The following is a 16184-nucleotide window of genomic DNA, read 5'->3' as shown; positions in this document are numbered from 1 at the left end:
GATTTAAAATAGATAACATTAACTATTTACTGGCTCTTACCTCTGCTTTCAGCATGCCCCAAGCAGTAACTTCCCAGTAGAACGCCTAGTGTCTAGATGCTGATTTCTCAATAAGTCCCCAATAAAAGGAACCAAGGCTGTTCAGGAGAAATGGCCAATTTCTAGGCTTCAGCAGGGAAAGTACAAGGTGAGTCTGGAGTGATTTATGCCAGAAATTACTAATGAGTGGGGCTTATCACAAGGACACAGGAACCAGATTGAAAGAGTTTCCATAGGTCAATATCAGGGATAAAAATAATAATGAAGAGCATGAGGGACCTTGCTGATGTGCTGCAAATGTTATATTCCTATAGATGGTAAGTGACTGACCACACAGGTTTACTTACGTTAAAACATTCATCGGCTAGGCACAGTAGCTCACGCGTGTAATACCAGCACTTTGGGAGGCTGAGGTGGGCGGATCACAAGGTCAGGTCGAGACCAGCCTGACCAACATGGTGAAATCCCATTTCTACTAAAAATACAAAAATTAGCCGGGCATGGCGGCACGTGCCTGTAACCTTAGCTACTCAGGAGGCTGAAGCAGGAGAATCACTTGAACCCAGAAGGCAGAGGTTGCAGTGAGATCACACCACTGCACTCCAGCCTGGGTGACAGAGGGAGACTCCATCTCAAAAAAAAAAAAAAATTAGTCAAGCTGCACACTTAAAATCTGTGCATTGGGCTGGGCGCGGTGGATCACACCTGTAATCCCAGCACTTTGGCAGGCCAAGGTGGGTGGACCACGAGGTCGAGATCGAGACCATCCTGGCCAACATGGTGAAACCCCGTCTCTACTAAAAATACGAAAATTAGCAGGGCATGGTGGCTTAAAAACTAGATGACATGGCTGGGCGCGGTGGCTCACGCTTGTAATCCCAGCACTTTGGGAGGCCGCGGCGGGCGGATCACGAGGTCAGGAGATCGAGACCACGGTGAAACCCCAATTAGCCGGGTGGTGGGGGACCTGTAGTCCAGTATCCAGAGGTGAGGCAGAGAAGGGTGAACCGAGGCAGAGTTGCAGTGGAAGCAAACCACCATGGCACATGTATACCTATGTAGCAAACCTGCATGTTCTGCTTGTATCCCAGAACTTAAGAGTTAAAAAAAAAAAAAGAACAGGCCAGGTGCAATGGCTCACGCCTGTAATCCCAGCACTTTGGGAGGCCGAAGCGGGCGGATCACGAGGTCAGGAGATCGAGACCATCCTGGCTAACGTGGTGAAATCCCCTCTCTACTTGGGAGGCTGAGACAGAATGGTGTGAACCCAGGAGGTGGAGCTTGCAGTGAGCCGAGATTGTGCCACGGCACTCCAGCCTGGGCAACAGAGCAAGACTCCGTCTCAAAACAAACAAAAACACTTTCTAAAATGTGTTACCCGTTTCTCCTGATTTAGAAATTGCAGAGTGAATCCAGTAAAATCTTATCTATAGAGCAGTAGTTCTCAAACTATGTGTACTAGAATTGGGAAACTGAGAAATCCTGATGCCGAGGCTGTACCTCACACCAATTAAGTCAGAATATAGTCTGGGTAAAGCCCAGGCCTAACTACTTTTTAAAGCTCCCAGGTGGTTCCATTGTGAAGCTATGTTGAGAACACTGCCCTGTATATTGGCTTCTACCCACTGTTTTAATTCTAACTTCTGAGACCACCAATCAATTCTCTTCCTTCTTCCTGGAACATCTGGGAACACTGAGGACAGCCATCATGTGCCTCTCCTTCCCTTCTAGTCTCTCTTCAGTGTGCAACATCTCCAGTTCCTTTAGGTGCTCTTCTGGACTCTGAGTTATGGTAAAGTGCCTGCCAGGACACACATACTCCAAAAGGCTTGACTCATAATAACCCCAAACTGCAAACATCCCAAAGTCCACCAACAGTAAATGGACAAATTGTGATACATTCATGATTGAATACTACACAGCAATGAAAACTACACCTATTCCAAATATTGACAAATCTCACAATGTTAACATGAAAAGAATACATGATTCCATTTATATAAAGTTCAAATGCAGACAAAATTAAACGACACTGCTAGAAGTCAGAATGGTGGTTACCTGTGGGAAGAAAGGAAGTAGCAGTGATTGGGAGTAGTATAAAGGAGGCTTTGAAGTGTTGACAGTGTTCCAATTTCTTTACTGAATGTGGTCATTCACGTTTGCTTTGTGTTAATGAACTGTATACTTGTTTTGGGTATTTTCCTATATGTATACTTCATAATTAAAAAAAAAATTTTGAAATATTATGAGGTCCAAGATAAAAGATATGAAAATCCATTTTAATCACTCAAATCTCCATGTACAGGATGGTTGCTGTTGTTACCCAACTCTTTCACTCCTCTCTCAGCTCTGGAACCAAATTGTTTGGGTTCAGTCTCAGCTCTACCATTTAGTAGCTGAGGACCTTGTGCAAATCTGTGTGTTTCCTCAAGTATAAAACGAGAACACTGTGATTTTAGAACACTTCTTCCAGTTTTCACTCAGATAGTTGGTACCTATCATATGTGATATACTCATATGATGGATATGATAGTATAGATACCTACTGAGTGACTGAAAACTGGAGTAAGTTAAGAAATACAAAGTGCTTAGAACACAGCCGGGAATATAGTAAGTACTAAACAGTAGCAGCTGCTACTACTCTTGGCCTCAGAGTCTCTGTGGAGGTACAAGGGAGAAGCTGGGGTCTTTCCAAGAAGGGAAACTTCCAGAAGAAGAAAATAAAAATTGTTTCCTTCTCTTGGAGCTCCTGGATGAGGTGGATGCTGGCTTCTGCTATCAGTCAGATGTCCCGTCTGGCTCTCACCAAGGGCCCAAGGGAAAGCAGGGGGAGAACAATTAGACAGGAGTATTTCACCACTAAAAAAGGCTTTTATTACAAAATGAATTCTAATAAAACCAGGCCTGGTCTTCAACCCCTCCCGCTGGGTAGAGGCCCTAGGGTGGGCTAGGGTAGGGGAGATGGGGGTGGGGGGCCCTGAAAGAACAGAGCAGGCTGCCCTCCTCTCATCAGTCTCAGCTGCTGCCCTCCTTTTATAAAGGGCTAGAAGAGCTCTTCCAAAGCCCCTTGAGAGAGTCCTCATCCTTCCAACCAGGATCCTTCCAACCACTGCTGTCACAGGACCTTAGCAATGCCGCATTGCAGGATCCAGGAGGTCTCGGCTGGCTCTCATCAGAGGCCATCCAGGGTCACTCAGCCTGAGCGATGGCGTAGGAGAGCAACCACAGCAGCAGGGGACCCAGAATGAGGACAGCAAGCCAGACAGCAAAGCTGGCCAGGATGAGTTTCCGGGCCCGGGCCCCCCAGCGCACTGCCTCCTCGGACCGGCCTGCTTTATGCCGCTCTTCCGCCTGTGGGGGCAGGTTCTTGGTTAGGTTCTCCCCCTGCTTCTGCCCCAAGGTGCCCATTTCCCCACTCCACTCCCTCTTCCCTGTCACAGATCAAAATCTCACATCCAAACCCTCTACCTCCCTTTCCAGTTTCTGATTCTAACCTCTCATCTGCAAAATAAGGTACCCATCTCTGGGCCCTGCCTACTTCTCAGGGTGGCCATAGTTAGCTCACAAGATCGCATATGGGAAAGTACTTACCAATTCTTTTATTCCCCATTCTTTCCAACTATCCAAGATTGATTCAGAATTTGTAACTATTGGCAAGAAACAGTGAGCCTGGAGTACTTCACTCATGCCCAAACACCACCTCATTCTCATAGCCCAATGGGCCTCATCTTTTCCATCTTTTTTTCTTTTTTTGAGACAGTTTCACTCCTGTCGCCCAGGCTGGAGTGCAGTGGTGCGATCTCACTGCAACCTCCTCCTCCCAGGTTCAAGCAATTCTCATGTCTCAGCCTCCTGAATAGGTGGGATTACAGGCACATGCCACCATGCCCAGCTAATTTTTATTTTTAGTAGAGACGGGGTGTTTCACCATGTTGGTCAGGCTAGTCTCGAACTCCTGACCTCAAGTGATCTGCCCATCTCGGCCTCCTAAAGTGCTGGGATTACAGGCGTGAGCCACTGCGCCCAGCCTGTTTGTCATCATTAAGGGCCCTTTTTAGGATTTTGCCCTAATGGAACCCAGGAGTTCTTACAGTTCCTGACTGTTAAAATATGTCTAGGGTTGAGAAAATTCCAGCATGAAGTTTAAGTTAGCCTGTGTAGCCTTTCCTAAAGGACATGTGCTGTTTTTTGTTGTTGTTCTTTTTGTTTTTGTTTTTTTTGAGACGGAGTCTTGCTCTGTCACCAGGCTGGAGTGCAGTGGCATGATCTCGGCTCACTGCAACCTCCGACTCCCTGGTTCAATCAATTATCCTGCCTCAGCCTCCCAAGTAGCTGGGATTACAGGCATGCACCATCACACCCAGCTAATTTTTGTATTTTTAGTAGAGACGGGGTTTCGCCATGTTGGCCTAGATGGTCTCGATCTCCTGACCTCGTGATCTGCCCACCTTGGCCTCCCAAAGTGCTGGGATTACAGGCCTAAGTCACCACGCCTGGCGGACATGTGCTGTTTCTAATAGGCTTTTTGAAATGGTCAAGCCCTCTCAAAAACCCAATAGTGTCTTTCAGACTCCTAGAGATTGCGCTCATCACCGCTCAGCGGCCTCCAGCCTTGCCCCCTCCAAGTCACCCTCGATGTAGGCCTTGAGAGTGGATCTTTCTAAAACTCAAATCTGACCATGTCACTTTCCCCTGCAGGAACCATTCAATGCCTCCCCAGTACTTTCAAGATAAAGTCAAAACTCTTAAGCACAGAACTGGAGGCCATTGGGAATCTGGGTCCTTTAGCTTCATCTCTCACCATTCCTCACTGGTCCAGTTGTGCTCCACAGGCCTTTGTACACACTGCTCCTTTTATCTGGAATGCCCTTCCACACTTACTCACTCACCCTTTAAGATTAATTCCTGTCACCTCTCCTAGGATGTCTTTCCAGTCACCTATCCTACCATATACATATATATAATTACATACATAGATCCTCCCTGGCTCCCAGACTGTCCTGTGCTTCCTGTATTACGGTACTGATGAACTGCATTCTATTAACTACCCATTTTCACTGTCATCTTTTTCATTAGATTATGGGTCCTCTGACGACAAGGAACCCTGTCTTATTCTTATTTCTGGCACTAGGCCCAGAGCACTGATAGGTATTCAGTGACTGATCAATGTAGATAGATCAGATACATGAAACCATTGCCTTATACCCACTCCCGTTCCCATGGGAATTGCACTCCTCACCTTGATGGCAAACACCAGAGCCATGACTCCCAGGCAAGAGCAGCCACAGATAATGCTAGTAGCTGCCAAGCAGCGGAGGCGGAGCCAGCAGCAGCGGATGGGGGATGGAGGATGAGCAGCTTCCGTTTTGCCCAAGATCTCCACTGCCTTCTCCTCGTCCTCCATCACCTGTGGGCGATAGTCAAGGTACTTGTGAGCCCAACAACTGGCCCTTGGCCTTGCTTGCTCAGACTCCACCCCTCTCAGAGCATTCTGTTCTCATGGCTTGGCCTGGCACTCAGGAATGCTGCCTTACTGGGGAATTCCTCTAGTGACTCACAGAGCGGGAGAGGAAATGTGTGGCTGGAATCCTTTTACCTGAGCTTGAGGTTCTGAGTCTTTGAAAGCAAGCCAGTGTAGACAAGGCATTATCTGTATTATTTAGTGTTTCAACAAGTGGGAAGAAGCCAAATGACAGGTGCACACCGAGAAGCAGGAAAAATACAAACACTTGAAAGCTGCTATGAATCTGTTATTTTAATCTATTTCAAAGGACCCTACAATTCCCCCAAATTCCCAAGGGGCTGCCCTCTTAAGTATTATAGACGTCAGAGAGCAGGACCCTAGGCACTGCACCTCGTTTCAAGCAAAGCAGCCATTTTACATGAAAACAGTTATGGGAATGGAGAAAGGTAAGGAAAATGTACCCAAGTAAGCCCTTTTTTACCGCTGAAACCAAACATCAGAAAGACCTTACTTCCCTAAGTCAGGGCTTCCTCTGCTATGCTGCCTCCCTGCCACCTCCTCTCTCCCAGGCCACACAACACAATCAGACTAGTACACTGAGTCCAAATGACCTCATTACCACACAGAAACCTGCAAAATGATGCCCTACTTAATCACTTCTTGTCTCCCTACTTCTCAGGTCCTCTAGGCCCTGGCATCAAACCACCTTTCTACCCTTATCCCCAACCATTCCCCTACAACTCAGACAAAATGAAACCACCTTGGCTCCCCGAACCCAAGTAACAAAGGATAGGAAAGGTGAAAGGGGCGAAACAAGCAGACAGCAAAAAATGTGTGCCAAGAAGCTGCAGGGAAGTAGATACAAAGAAATAACTCGGATGAGGTAAGCATAGAGTCAACAAGAGGACACAAGGAGGGCCCAGGGAGTGAACAGAGAATGGAAAAATGAACAGGGCTCTTACCTGGCTATAGGCCTTGAGGGACTCTCGAGTTTCGGCTCCTGCCTCAGCTTCAGTTTGGCTTGGGTAGTGATGGAGCTGACTCAGGGCTCCAAGCCAAGCCCAGGGGTGGGGTTGAGTGGCCAGCCACCACCTGAAGAGCCCAGGGAGCTGGGAAGGGGTGTGGCTGACTCAAACCAGTTTGGCTAGATGAAGAGCAGGGGAGGGCCCAAGGGATGGAGCAACTGGAGCTAGGACGCCTGCCCTCTGGAAAAAGTTGTGAAAGGAAGCACCTGAGCAAGAGGGATAAAAGGGAAAGGTCTGAGGCATCAAAGAGCTCCGAGGAACATCTAGGAACCGAGGGAAAAGAAAGGAGAGGAAAAGGATGTCTGTGACTTCAAACTGACTAGGGAAAGGCACCCTACCACATCAAATTCACCAATCTTCCCTCTTCTTGGGTAGATTTCTGCCTGGAATATACAGTCCTGGGCTAGAGATCAGGTGCTAGGATCTTTGCAAGAACAAGAGGGAGGAGAAAAATGATGCCCAAGTTCCCACCCAACCCTCCACCAGACCAGAAAATCAGAAGCCTCCTTACGCGGATGCTCGTACAGAAACTAAGTTTATTATTTTTTCTTCTTAAAAAAAAAGGAAAAAAAAGAAAAAAACCTCATTGTAGAGAAGCCCCTCCCCTTTCCCCTAAGGGTGGGGGGCTGTGAAAGACAGCTGGGGAATCAAGTACAAGGGGGTGGGGACAGAGACTATCTTGCCACCCTTAACACTGCCCAGCCACGTGGGGTAAAGGGGAAGGGGACTGTTATGATCCCCATTTCCATGACAACCAGTTGCCTACCCCCTACTTTGGTAGGAAGAAGGGAGAAGGCCCCTATGTCTCCCTGGAGGCTTTCCCCTTCAAGACTTCAAGTAGTGGTTAACAGAGTCAGGCCTGGTCATGGAGGGAGCGGCCACGGTGGAAAGCCTAGGTGGAGGGGCAGCCCACTCACGTCTTGGCCTTGCGGCCTCTGTGACTAACAGCAGGGCCAGCCAGGGAGGGAGGGGCGCTGCTGCGCAGGATGCGCTGGTCCCCTTGGTTGGTGGTCCCAACAGGCCGGCGGGAGCCAGGACGTCGGCGTGGGGTACCATCCCCTTCCTCCTCCTCACCTGAGGCTTCAGCCTCAGACTCCTCTACTGAACCCTCAGGCCCCAGGGGACTTGGGGGCTGTAGGCGGCCCCGCTTTGCCAGCCCAGGACCCCCGCCAACTGGGGCTCCTGCTCGTTTGCGAGGCACCTTCTCAGTCTCTAGTGGGGGGACTAAAGACCCTGGACGCAGCCGGGTCGAGCGCAGTTTTGGGGTTAATGAGACCACAGGAGGTGTCAATTCCAACCCGCCTGGCCCGCTATCTGTTAAGTCCAGGTCATCCTGAATTACAGCCACCACCATGGACCCTCCACTCTTCCGTCCTCGCATTCCTTCTGCTTCAAGCCGAAGGCGGGCCAGGCGGGTGAGGGGGCGGCTTCCATCCTCATCAGAGGAACTACCCTCACTCTCCCCTTGGCCCTGGGGTTGCCGTCGCCTCCCCAATCCACAGCTCTCGAGAACAGAAGTGCTGTCACGGTCCAAGACAGGGAGCTGGCTGGGCCGAGGTGATGGAGGATTCTTGGGAGGTCGGCCTCTCTTCCGTTTGGGTGGGGACGTTGAAATGGTGACAGTGGTGACAGTGTTGGCAACAGTAGCAGTGGGACAAACTAGCAGTGGTGGGAGTGGGGTTAGGGGTGATGGGTGTGGGGGTGGCTGTGTCCGACTTTCGGAGTTGCCATCCCCAGCAGAGGAAATGGTCCCAGGGATGGGCAAATCTCGTGCTTTAGGGGGACGCCCTCGCCTTCTTTTCTCCACAGGTGACAGGATGGGATTCGGTCTGTGAACTGGCTGGGGTCCAAGAGGCTGGGGCCCAGGAATAAGCTGTGGTTCCAGGACAGGATCTGCAACAATTAGGGTCTCAGGCCCAGGGACTGGGTCGGCCCCGTTGGTTTTTCCCTTCAAGGTGGACGAGGGTGCCTCATCCACACCTCTCCCAGCATCTGCTGGAGACCTGTTCTTCTTGGGGGGCCTCCCCCTCCGACGTTTCACAGCAGGTGGGGTGATGGCAAGCAGTGCTCTGTCTCCATTCTCGGGGCTGCCACCACCAGTCACCCCCAGCTCAATGTGACGGCGAGCAATGAAGGGCTGCTGGGGTGGAGTGGGCAGTGAGGATGAAGGAGCAGCTTCACAGGGCCCACCAATGGGAGGGGAGGATTCTGGCCCTGACATGCTGCGGACAGACAGGCTTCCCGGGCTGGCACTAGTCTCAGAGACCCCAGGCACTAGGGTGCTGGCAGCTCCCCGCTGCTGCCGCCGCCGCCGCACCAGTTCCTTTTCCTCTACCACAGTTACCAGCCGTCCTGGCAGCTTTCGAAGCACTTTGGGGCCTGGTGGTTGTCCTGGCCGACCAGTCCCTTGACCCCTAATTTCCACATCAGCACTGGTGCGACGCCGAGGAGGTCGGGCAGGTGAAGGACCCTCAGGCGAGGAAGTGGCTGAAGATGAGGTGGATGGAGCTGCAACCTCAGCTGTAACGAGTTCCTGTGGCTTCTCTGGGCTAGAAGTTGGGGTCTGGGCCTCTGCCAGCTCTTCCGAGGTCCTGTCAGCCTCCAATGGCTCCTGAAGTGGCTCATCAGATGCTGCTGAGGGTGGGAGCTCCAGGCCATTGCTCTCACTCACACACAGGGGCAACTCCTCACCTTCAGGCAGCACTGTAAGGGTGGTCCCCTCAGCAGAATCTGGTGCCTCCTGCTCTTGACCATTGGGGACGCTGCCAGCCTCCAAGGTCAGGCTGGGTGCAGAAGGGGTGACAGAAAGGTTCTTCTCTGACACAGACAGGATCTCCACAGCAACTGGCAACAGATCTTTAGGGGGCACAAGATTAAGTGAGGAGGTTTCTGAACTGGCCACAGAAGCCAGCTCCAGGGACTCTGGAGATGCCAATGCCTGGGCACACAGTTCTGCCTCAGGCCTCAAACCCAAGGGGAGGTTGGTGACTGAGGGAGAGATGGGCACAGAAGGTGGACCAAGCAAGAGAGGAGAGGAAGGAGTTACAAGACAGATTTGGGCTGGAGGTGGTGTATGAGCTGGTGGAGGGGTACAGGCAGGAGGAGGAGTACAGGCAGGAGAAGAACAAGGAGGAATCTGTGAAGGAGGGGGAGAAGGCAAGATATGGACAGGGAGAATGGTTATTGGATTTGGGGCTGAAATGGGTACTGGGGCAGAGACTGGGACAGGAACAAGGGCAGGAATTGCAGCCGGAGCTGAAGCTGGAGTGGGTCGAGGCCTAGGTGCTGGCCTGGGAACTCGCTCCCTGGCAGGACTGCAGCGGGGTGGTGTGGTGGTGCTGCGAGTTTGATGCGCGGATATGACGGGAGTGTGGTTTGCCCCTTGAGTCTCAGCCCGGGCTCCACGAAGACGCTCACTGACACGAGTCCCCGGCCTCTCAGGGGCCTTAGCCTTTTTACTGCGCCGGTGGGTGCCTCCACCAGTCCCACAGGAACTCTCATCCCCAGCCCCCGGCCCCTCCTCCTCCTCTTGGGGTAGGCGGAACACCTCCTCCTTGGCTTGGTCCAGGTCTTTGCGGGCAGCTTCCACTTGCTCCTACAACAACAGGGCCCAAAAGTGGTCAGGAGGCAAGTAGAGTAGAGACTGAGTAGAAATTAGCAGCTTCCAGGCCAGGCGCAGTGGCTCACGCCTGTAATTCCAGCACTTGGGGAGGTTAAGGGCAGCGAGTCACCTGAGATCAGGAGCTCAAGACCAGCCTGGCCAACATGGTGAAACCCCATCTCTACTAAAAATACAAAAATTAGCTGGGCGTGGTGGTGCACGCCTGTAATCCCAGCTTCTTGGGAGGTTGAGGCAAGAGAACTGCTCGAACCCGGAAGGCGGAGATTGCAGTGACCCGAGATTGTGCTACTGCACTCCAGCCTGGGAGACAGAGCGAGACTGTCTCAAAGAAAAGAAAAGAAAAGAAAAGAAAAAGAAATGAAAAAGAAATTAGCGGCCGGGCGCGGTGGCTCACGCTTGTAATCCCAGCACTTTGGGAGGCTGAGCCGTCTCAAAAAAAAAAAAAAAAAAAAAAAAAAAAAAAGAAATTAGCAACTTCCAACGGCCAGCCCCACCCCTGGAAATACTCACTTCTGCCTGTTTGAGCTCCTCTCGGCTCACCTCCTCCAGTGAGGCCTCCAGGAATTTCATGGCATAGCGCTCAATGGGGGTCAGCTGCAAGGAGGAGCAGCGGTGATAAACTTAGGAACCTGGTACCCGGTAACCAGGGCCCCACCACCCTTATTTATTCCCACCAGGAAAGATATAAGGAGGGTCACAAGCCCAGGAGAAGCAGTAAAGTCAAGAACTAGTGAGTCCAACACTAACCTGTTCTACAAGGGCAGCAATTTCCTGCTCAGCCCGGGACATCTCCTCATCCTCAGCCCCAGGCCGGCCAGCCTCCTCTCCCTCACCAGCAGGAAACCCATCGTTCTCATTAAATTCTGCAAGCTCAGCCACCTGTTCAGCCTTGGCCTGGGTGGCCGCACGGATATCCTCTTCATCTTCTGCCCGACACAATGCCTACCAGGGTGTATAAAAGGAAAACAAGAGACTTCAAGTACTTTACATCCTGTGATTTGATTCAGGCAAGAACTTGAGACCAAGCGTACACCAAACTAGGTTTGTAACACAACTCAACAACCTCCTAGGCCTCCAGAGTTACCACAACAACTCAGTGGTCCACAAAGGATGGAATGGATTTTACCAGGACTCCCACTAGGGAAAAATGAGTATTTTTGAGATTGCTCGCTCTACTTCCCTTCCTTTAAAGTCAGCCTCAGTGCTTAAAAAAAAAAAAGCCACCACAGAAAGATGTGAATAAAAATGCACAATTCACCCGGGCACAGTGGCTCAATCCTATAATCCCAGCACTTTGGGAGGCCATGGTGGGCAGATCATGAGGTCAGGAGTTCGAGACCAGCCTGACCAATATGGTGAGACCCCCATCTCTGCTAAAAATACAAAAATTAGCCAAGCGTGGTGGCACGTGCCTATAATCCCAGCTACACAGGAGGCTGAGGCAGAAGAATCACTTGAACCCAGGAGGTGGAGGCTGTAGTGAGCCGAAATCCCGCCACTGCACTCTAGCCTGGGTCAAAGAGCGAGACTCCATGACTCCATCTCCAAAAAAAAAAAAAAAAGTAAAAAGTAATGTCAAAAACTGCAATTATTTTTGCACCAACTTAAACACTTAAGTGGAAATGCTAATGAAAAGGAAATAATTTTGAGGATTAAATGGTGAGGTGGATATAAGAAATGCTTTGTACTTAATGTGAAACGCTGTTTCAAACACTTACTAAACATAATAAAATCACATTTGGAAAGGTTCTTAAAAGATTTATTCCTTAACCCTGTCTCAAAATCTATCATAATTTTGGGGTGTTGGGTCTGAGCATTTGTGTGTTTTCAGAGCTCTCCAGCTGGGAGCCTCAGCCTCCCAAAGAGCTGGGATTACAGGCATGAGCCATCCACCATGCCCTGCCCACATTACTTTTAATAGAAAGTGAGGTTCAGAAGAGTGACGATTGTAACTTGTCTTAACACAATTAAGAAGCATTACTGGAATTCAAACCTAAAACTCCTAAAACTAAAGACTCCAAAATCCTGTTTTTTTTTTCCTACTAAATCATGTGAACCAATAAGCAATGTGCTTACAACTATCAAAGGCTGACTGTAATCTGGGAAGCAGAAGAAACATGTCTTTCCCCTGGACAAGCTCAACAGACTAACAAAAGACAAGATATTCTGTAAGAATTAGCTCAACTTTAGGAACTGCCCACTCTTTTTTCACCTGCTCCAGAATATGAGTCTGCTTGCTGGCCACAGTCTCTTCCTCCTCTTCAGGGGCAGAGGGCACAGATGAGCTAGAAGGTTCCTCCAGGGGCATATCAAACAGCTCTCGGATGGTCTGCTATCGGATAGAACAGAGGGAAGTGTCAGAGTCAACAGAATGCTAGTCTTAGGTCTAAGCTGTAAGGCTGATGGTTCTTGGAACTATCAGGGGTGCCACTGGTTGAAGACGCAGGTCCGTGAAGGCCAAAGCAGTCCTTTTTGTTTTTTCTTTTTTGAGACAGTTTTGCTCTTGTCACCCAGGCTAAAGTGCAATGGCGCCATCTCAACTCACTGCAACCTCCGCCTCTTAGGTTGAAGTGATTCTCCTGCCTCAGCCTTCCGAGCAGCTGGGATTACAGGCAACCACCACCACACCCGGCTAATTTTTGTATTTTTAATAGAGACGGGGTTTCATCATGTTGGCCAGCCTGGTCTCGAACTCCTGGCCTCAAGTGATCTGCCTGCCTCAGCCGCCCAAAGTCAAAAGCAGTCTTCTTTAATAAACAGGAGGAACTCCTAAAGGCACAGCAGTTTTCTCTTGCATAGGCTAAAAGATCTTACTTAGTACCTGTTTAAAATAGGCTGTGGTGAAGTTGCCTCCCTCAATGGCCATGTCTCCCAACATTCTCTTCTGATTTGCCTTTTTTAGGATGTTCTCCTCCACTGTCCGTTCACTGATAAGCCTAGGGGGTGATGAAGGCCATGTGTAAGCAGCCAAATATATCCAGGAAACCCCATCAGTAAATGGGAAGGAAGGTGAGGGAAGACTAGGCAATACCTATATATGTGGACATCCCGGGTCTGGCCAATTCGGTGACAGCGGTCCTGGGCCTGAGCATCCATGGTGGGATTCCAGTCGCTGTCATAAAAAACAACAGTGTCTGCTCCTGTCAGGTTCACGCCCACACCCCCACTCCGAGTTGAAAGGATGAAGCAGAATATGCGTTTGTCTGCATTGAACCGTTCCATCAAGGCCTAGAAGGAAAGGGAAAAAAAGGTGATACTGGGAGACTTATCCCCCAAAACAGGTCTAGGGCTTAGTGGCACCCCGTCTGGAAGCCCAAATCCTGGGAAAAGGAGAGAGAAGCAGAGGTGAGTCTCTAAGAGCTGCAGAAACCTGGGTTACCTGTCTCTGTTCAACTCTAGTAGATCCATCCAGACGCAGGTAGAGATGGCCATGGTAGGTGAGAAACTGCTCCAATACATCCAGCATTCGGGTCATCTGGGTGAAGATGAGCACTCGGTGGCCCTCTGCCTTGAGCTGCCGCAACAGCACTGCCAACGTCTGCAACTTTCCTAAAGAGATATGAACAGATACACGGAGCTAGCTACAAGCTGCAACGGGTAGAATGCTTAGCAATGCAAGGCTGGGGATGAAATGTAATCAATGCTTTAAGCCAAAGTTTCAGTTAGCCTAACGGATCAAAAATGTTTAACTACGGCAGGGCATGGTGGCTCACACCTGTAGTCCCTGCATTCTGAGAAGCTGAGGCAGATGGATCACTTTAAGTCAGGAGTTCGAGACCAGCCTGGCCAACGTTATGAGACCCTGTCTCTACTAAAAACACAAAAATTAGCTGGGCGTGGTGGTGGGTGACTGTAATCCCAGCTACTCAGGAGGCTGAGGCATGAGAACTCGGGCTTGAACCCAGGAGGCAGAGGTTGCAGTGAGCTGAGATCCCACCAATGCACTTCAGCCTGGGCGACAAAGCGAGACCCTGTCACGAAAAATATCTATATTTAACTCCATACAAGTTCTTCCTTTAAGGGCTTCACCTCTTCGGTCTGCTCCGGCCTAGAATCTAACTTCTTTGAGTCTAACTAAAAGAGTAGGGAAATATATAACATTGAGGGAAAAACAGAATCCTCAATGCTATGAGCAAGAGATCTTTAAGTATTACAACAGTCATACCACCTGAAATCCAGAACAGATTCACAGGATAGATATCAACAAATCCATGGTCACAGCTTACAGACAGGGATTTAAGGCCACAGATCAGAACAGTAAAGGCTCTTAGAAGGTTATCTAGTTCAACCTTCCATCAAACACAGAAATAACTTCAACATTTCTGGGAACTCAGTTTGAACTTTTATTTTTTTCCTTTTTCTTTTTTGGAGACAGAGTTTTGCTCTTGTTGCCCAGGCTGGAGTGCAATGGTGCGATCTCGGTGCACGGCAACCTCTGCCTCCTGGATTCAAGCAATTTTCCTGCTTCAGCCTCCCGAGTGGCTGGGATTATAGGCATGTGCCACCATGCCCGGATAATTTTGTATTTTTAGTAGAGACAGGGTTTCTCCATGTTGGTCAGGCTGGTCTCGAACTCCGGACCTCAGGTGATCCACCCGCCTCGGCCTCCCAAAGTGCTGGGATTACAGGCGTGAGCCACCGTGCCCAGCCTGAACACTTATTTTTTCATTTCATTTTTTGAGACAAGGTCTGGCTCCATCACCCAGGCTGGATTGCAGTGGTGTGATCTCAGCTCACTGCAACCTCTGCCTCCCGGGCTCAAGCCATTCTCCCACCTCAGCCTCCCAAGTAGCTTGGACTACAGGCGCATGTCACCATGCCTGGCTAATTTTTGTATTTTTTGTAGAGGCAGGGTTTTGCCATGTTGCCCAGGCTGGTCTCCAACTCGTGAGCTCAAGTGATCCACTCACCTCAGCCTCTCGAAGTGCTGGGATTACAGACAAGAGTCACCAGGCCCAGCCTTATTTTATTTTTGAGACAAGGTCTCACCCTGTCACCCAGGCTAGAGTGCAGTGGCATGATCTCAGCTGACTGCAGCCTCAACCTCCCAGGCTCCTGCAATCCAGCCACCTGAGTAGCTGGGACTATAGGTGTGCACCACTACATCCACTAATTTTTCAATTTTTGAGGAGACAGGGTTTCGCCGTGTTGCCTGGGCTGGTCTTTACTTGCCTCAAGTGATCTGCCCACCTCAGCCTACCCAAGTGCTGGGATTACAAGTATGAGTCACCACACCCAGCCTTGAACACTTTTAACCAAGACTTTCAGTTCATCTACTCTGAATAGTTTCAAATGTAACAAAAACACTTTTTTTACTAAAACATTTATTGAACACATATTAATAAAAATTTTGATTTTCTTATATTCTAGGAAAATTTAAGAAATCTCGAAACATGTTACCATACAAATGTCTGTGCAGGGCTGTGGAAGAAACTAGTCACTTACCCAACAGCCATTCTTGGGTAACAGAACCTGATTAACCCTGGACAGCTGGCAGAGGTTCCTTGCTCCCAGGTGAAGGAGGCCCCAACCCAACCCCAGAAAATAAATCAAGTTGACCTAAATAAGCCAGAGGTCTTTTTTGCTACTCCCCTTTATCAGTGACTGCTCTAAGTATGGGCATATAGCTCAGTTTGAGCCAATGAGTTATGAAGCAAAGTCAGCTTGGAGGTCTTTTGTTCCCAGAAAACTTTCTCAGAGTGTTTTGTCTCAACCCCTTGTTTCTTGTTTAGAGGATTGGTGTATGCCCTGGAGTTATGGCAGCCATCCTAACATCATGAAGAAACAAAAGCATGAGAATAAGAAGATAAAAGCTAAAGATGGTACAGCAGGGTAGAAAGATAAGGTCCTGGTCCCTTAAGGCAGGGTGCAGTGGCTCACACTTGTAATCTCAGCACTTTGGAAGGCCGGGACGAGGGGATCACGAGGTCAGGAGTTCGAGACCAGCCTGGCCAACATGGTGAAACCCTGTCTCTACCAAAAATACAAAAAAAATCACCCAGGCATGGTGGTGGGCGCCTGTAATCCCAGCTAC

The 16184-nt window shown here is 49.6% G+C and overlaps 2 protein-coding genes across 5 annotated transcripts in view; both read right to left on the bottom strand.

Moving 5' to 3' along the window:
• Positions 1-1978: 1978 nt before the first annotated feature.
• Positions 1979-6590, bottom strand: TMEM265 (transmembrane protein 265). Its single transcript, XM_032155866.2, has 3 exons — positions 6466-6590; positions 5279-5446; positions 1979-3390 (listed from the first exon to the last, which is right to left on the bottom strand). The coding sequence occupies exons 2-3, from the start codon at positions 5441-5443 to the stop codon at positions 3229-3231; spliced, it is 327 nt and encodes a 108-aa protein (XP_032011757.1). The 5' UTR covers positions 5444-5446; positions 6466-6590; the 3' UTR covers positions 1979-3228.
• Positions 6591-6617: 27 nt separating this feature from the next.
• The window catches only part of SRCAP (Snf2 related CREBBP activator protein), a 42949-nt gene continuing 33382 nt past the window's right edge, over positions 6618-16184 (bottom strand). For 3 of the 4 annotated variants that reach the window (XM_032155677.2, XM_032155679.2, XM_032155678.2), the window contains 7 exons: positions 13530-13699; positions 13182-13378; positions 12972-13086; positions 12363-12482; positions 10898-11092; positions 10661-10744; positions 7419-10123 (listed from right to left, as the gene is read on the bottom strand). In XM_032155677.2, the coding sequence (XP_032011568.1) occupies positions 7442-10123; positions 10661-10744; positions 10898-11092; positions 12363-12482; positions 12972-13086; positions 13182-13378; positions 13530-13699 (3563 nt within the window). In that variant the 3' untranslated portion in view covers positions 7419-7441. Of the gene's footprint in view, positions 6735-7418; positions 10124-10660; positions 10745-10897; positions 11093-12362; positions 12483-12971; positions 13087-13181; positions 13379-13529; positions 13700-16184 lie in introns of those variants that run through there. The other variant, XM_058440914.1, reaches the window with a different exon arrangement.

This window comes from Hylobates moloch, unplaced genomic scaffold (assembly GCF_009828535.3).
Source record: "Hylobates moloch isolate HMO894 unplaced genomic scaffold, HMol_V3 SCAFFOLD_6, whole genome shotgun sequence".
Taxonomy (NCBI): Eukaryota; Metazoa; Chordata; class Mammalia; order Primates; family Hylobatidae; genus Hylobates; species Hylobates moloch.
Note: the sequence above shows the minus strand (reverse complement) of the source record. Positions and strands in the feature narration are given on the sequence as shown.

Bases quoted from the DNA above. Each gene is read 5' to 3' on its own strand.
- TMEM265 (XM_032155866.2), bottom strand. From the start codon at position 5,443: ATGGAGGACGAGGAGAAGGCAGTGGAGATCTTGGGCAAAACGGAAGCT. The intron at 3,391-5,278 runs GTGAGGAGTGCA...CTGCCCCCACAG, and splicing joins CTCTGGTGTTTGCCATCAAG to GCGGAAGAGCGGCATAAAGC.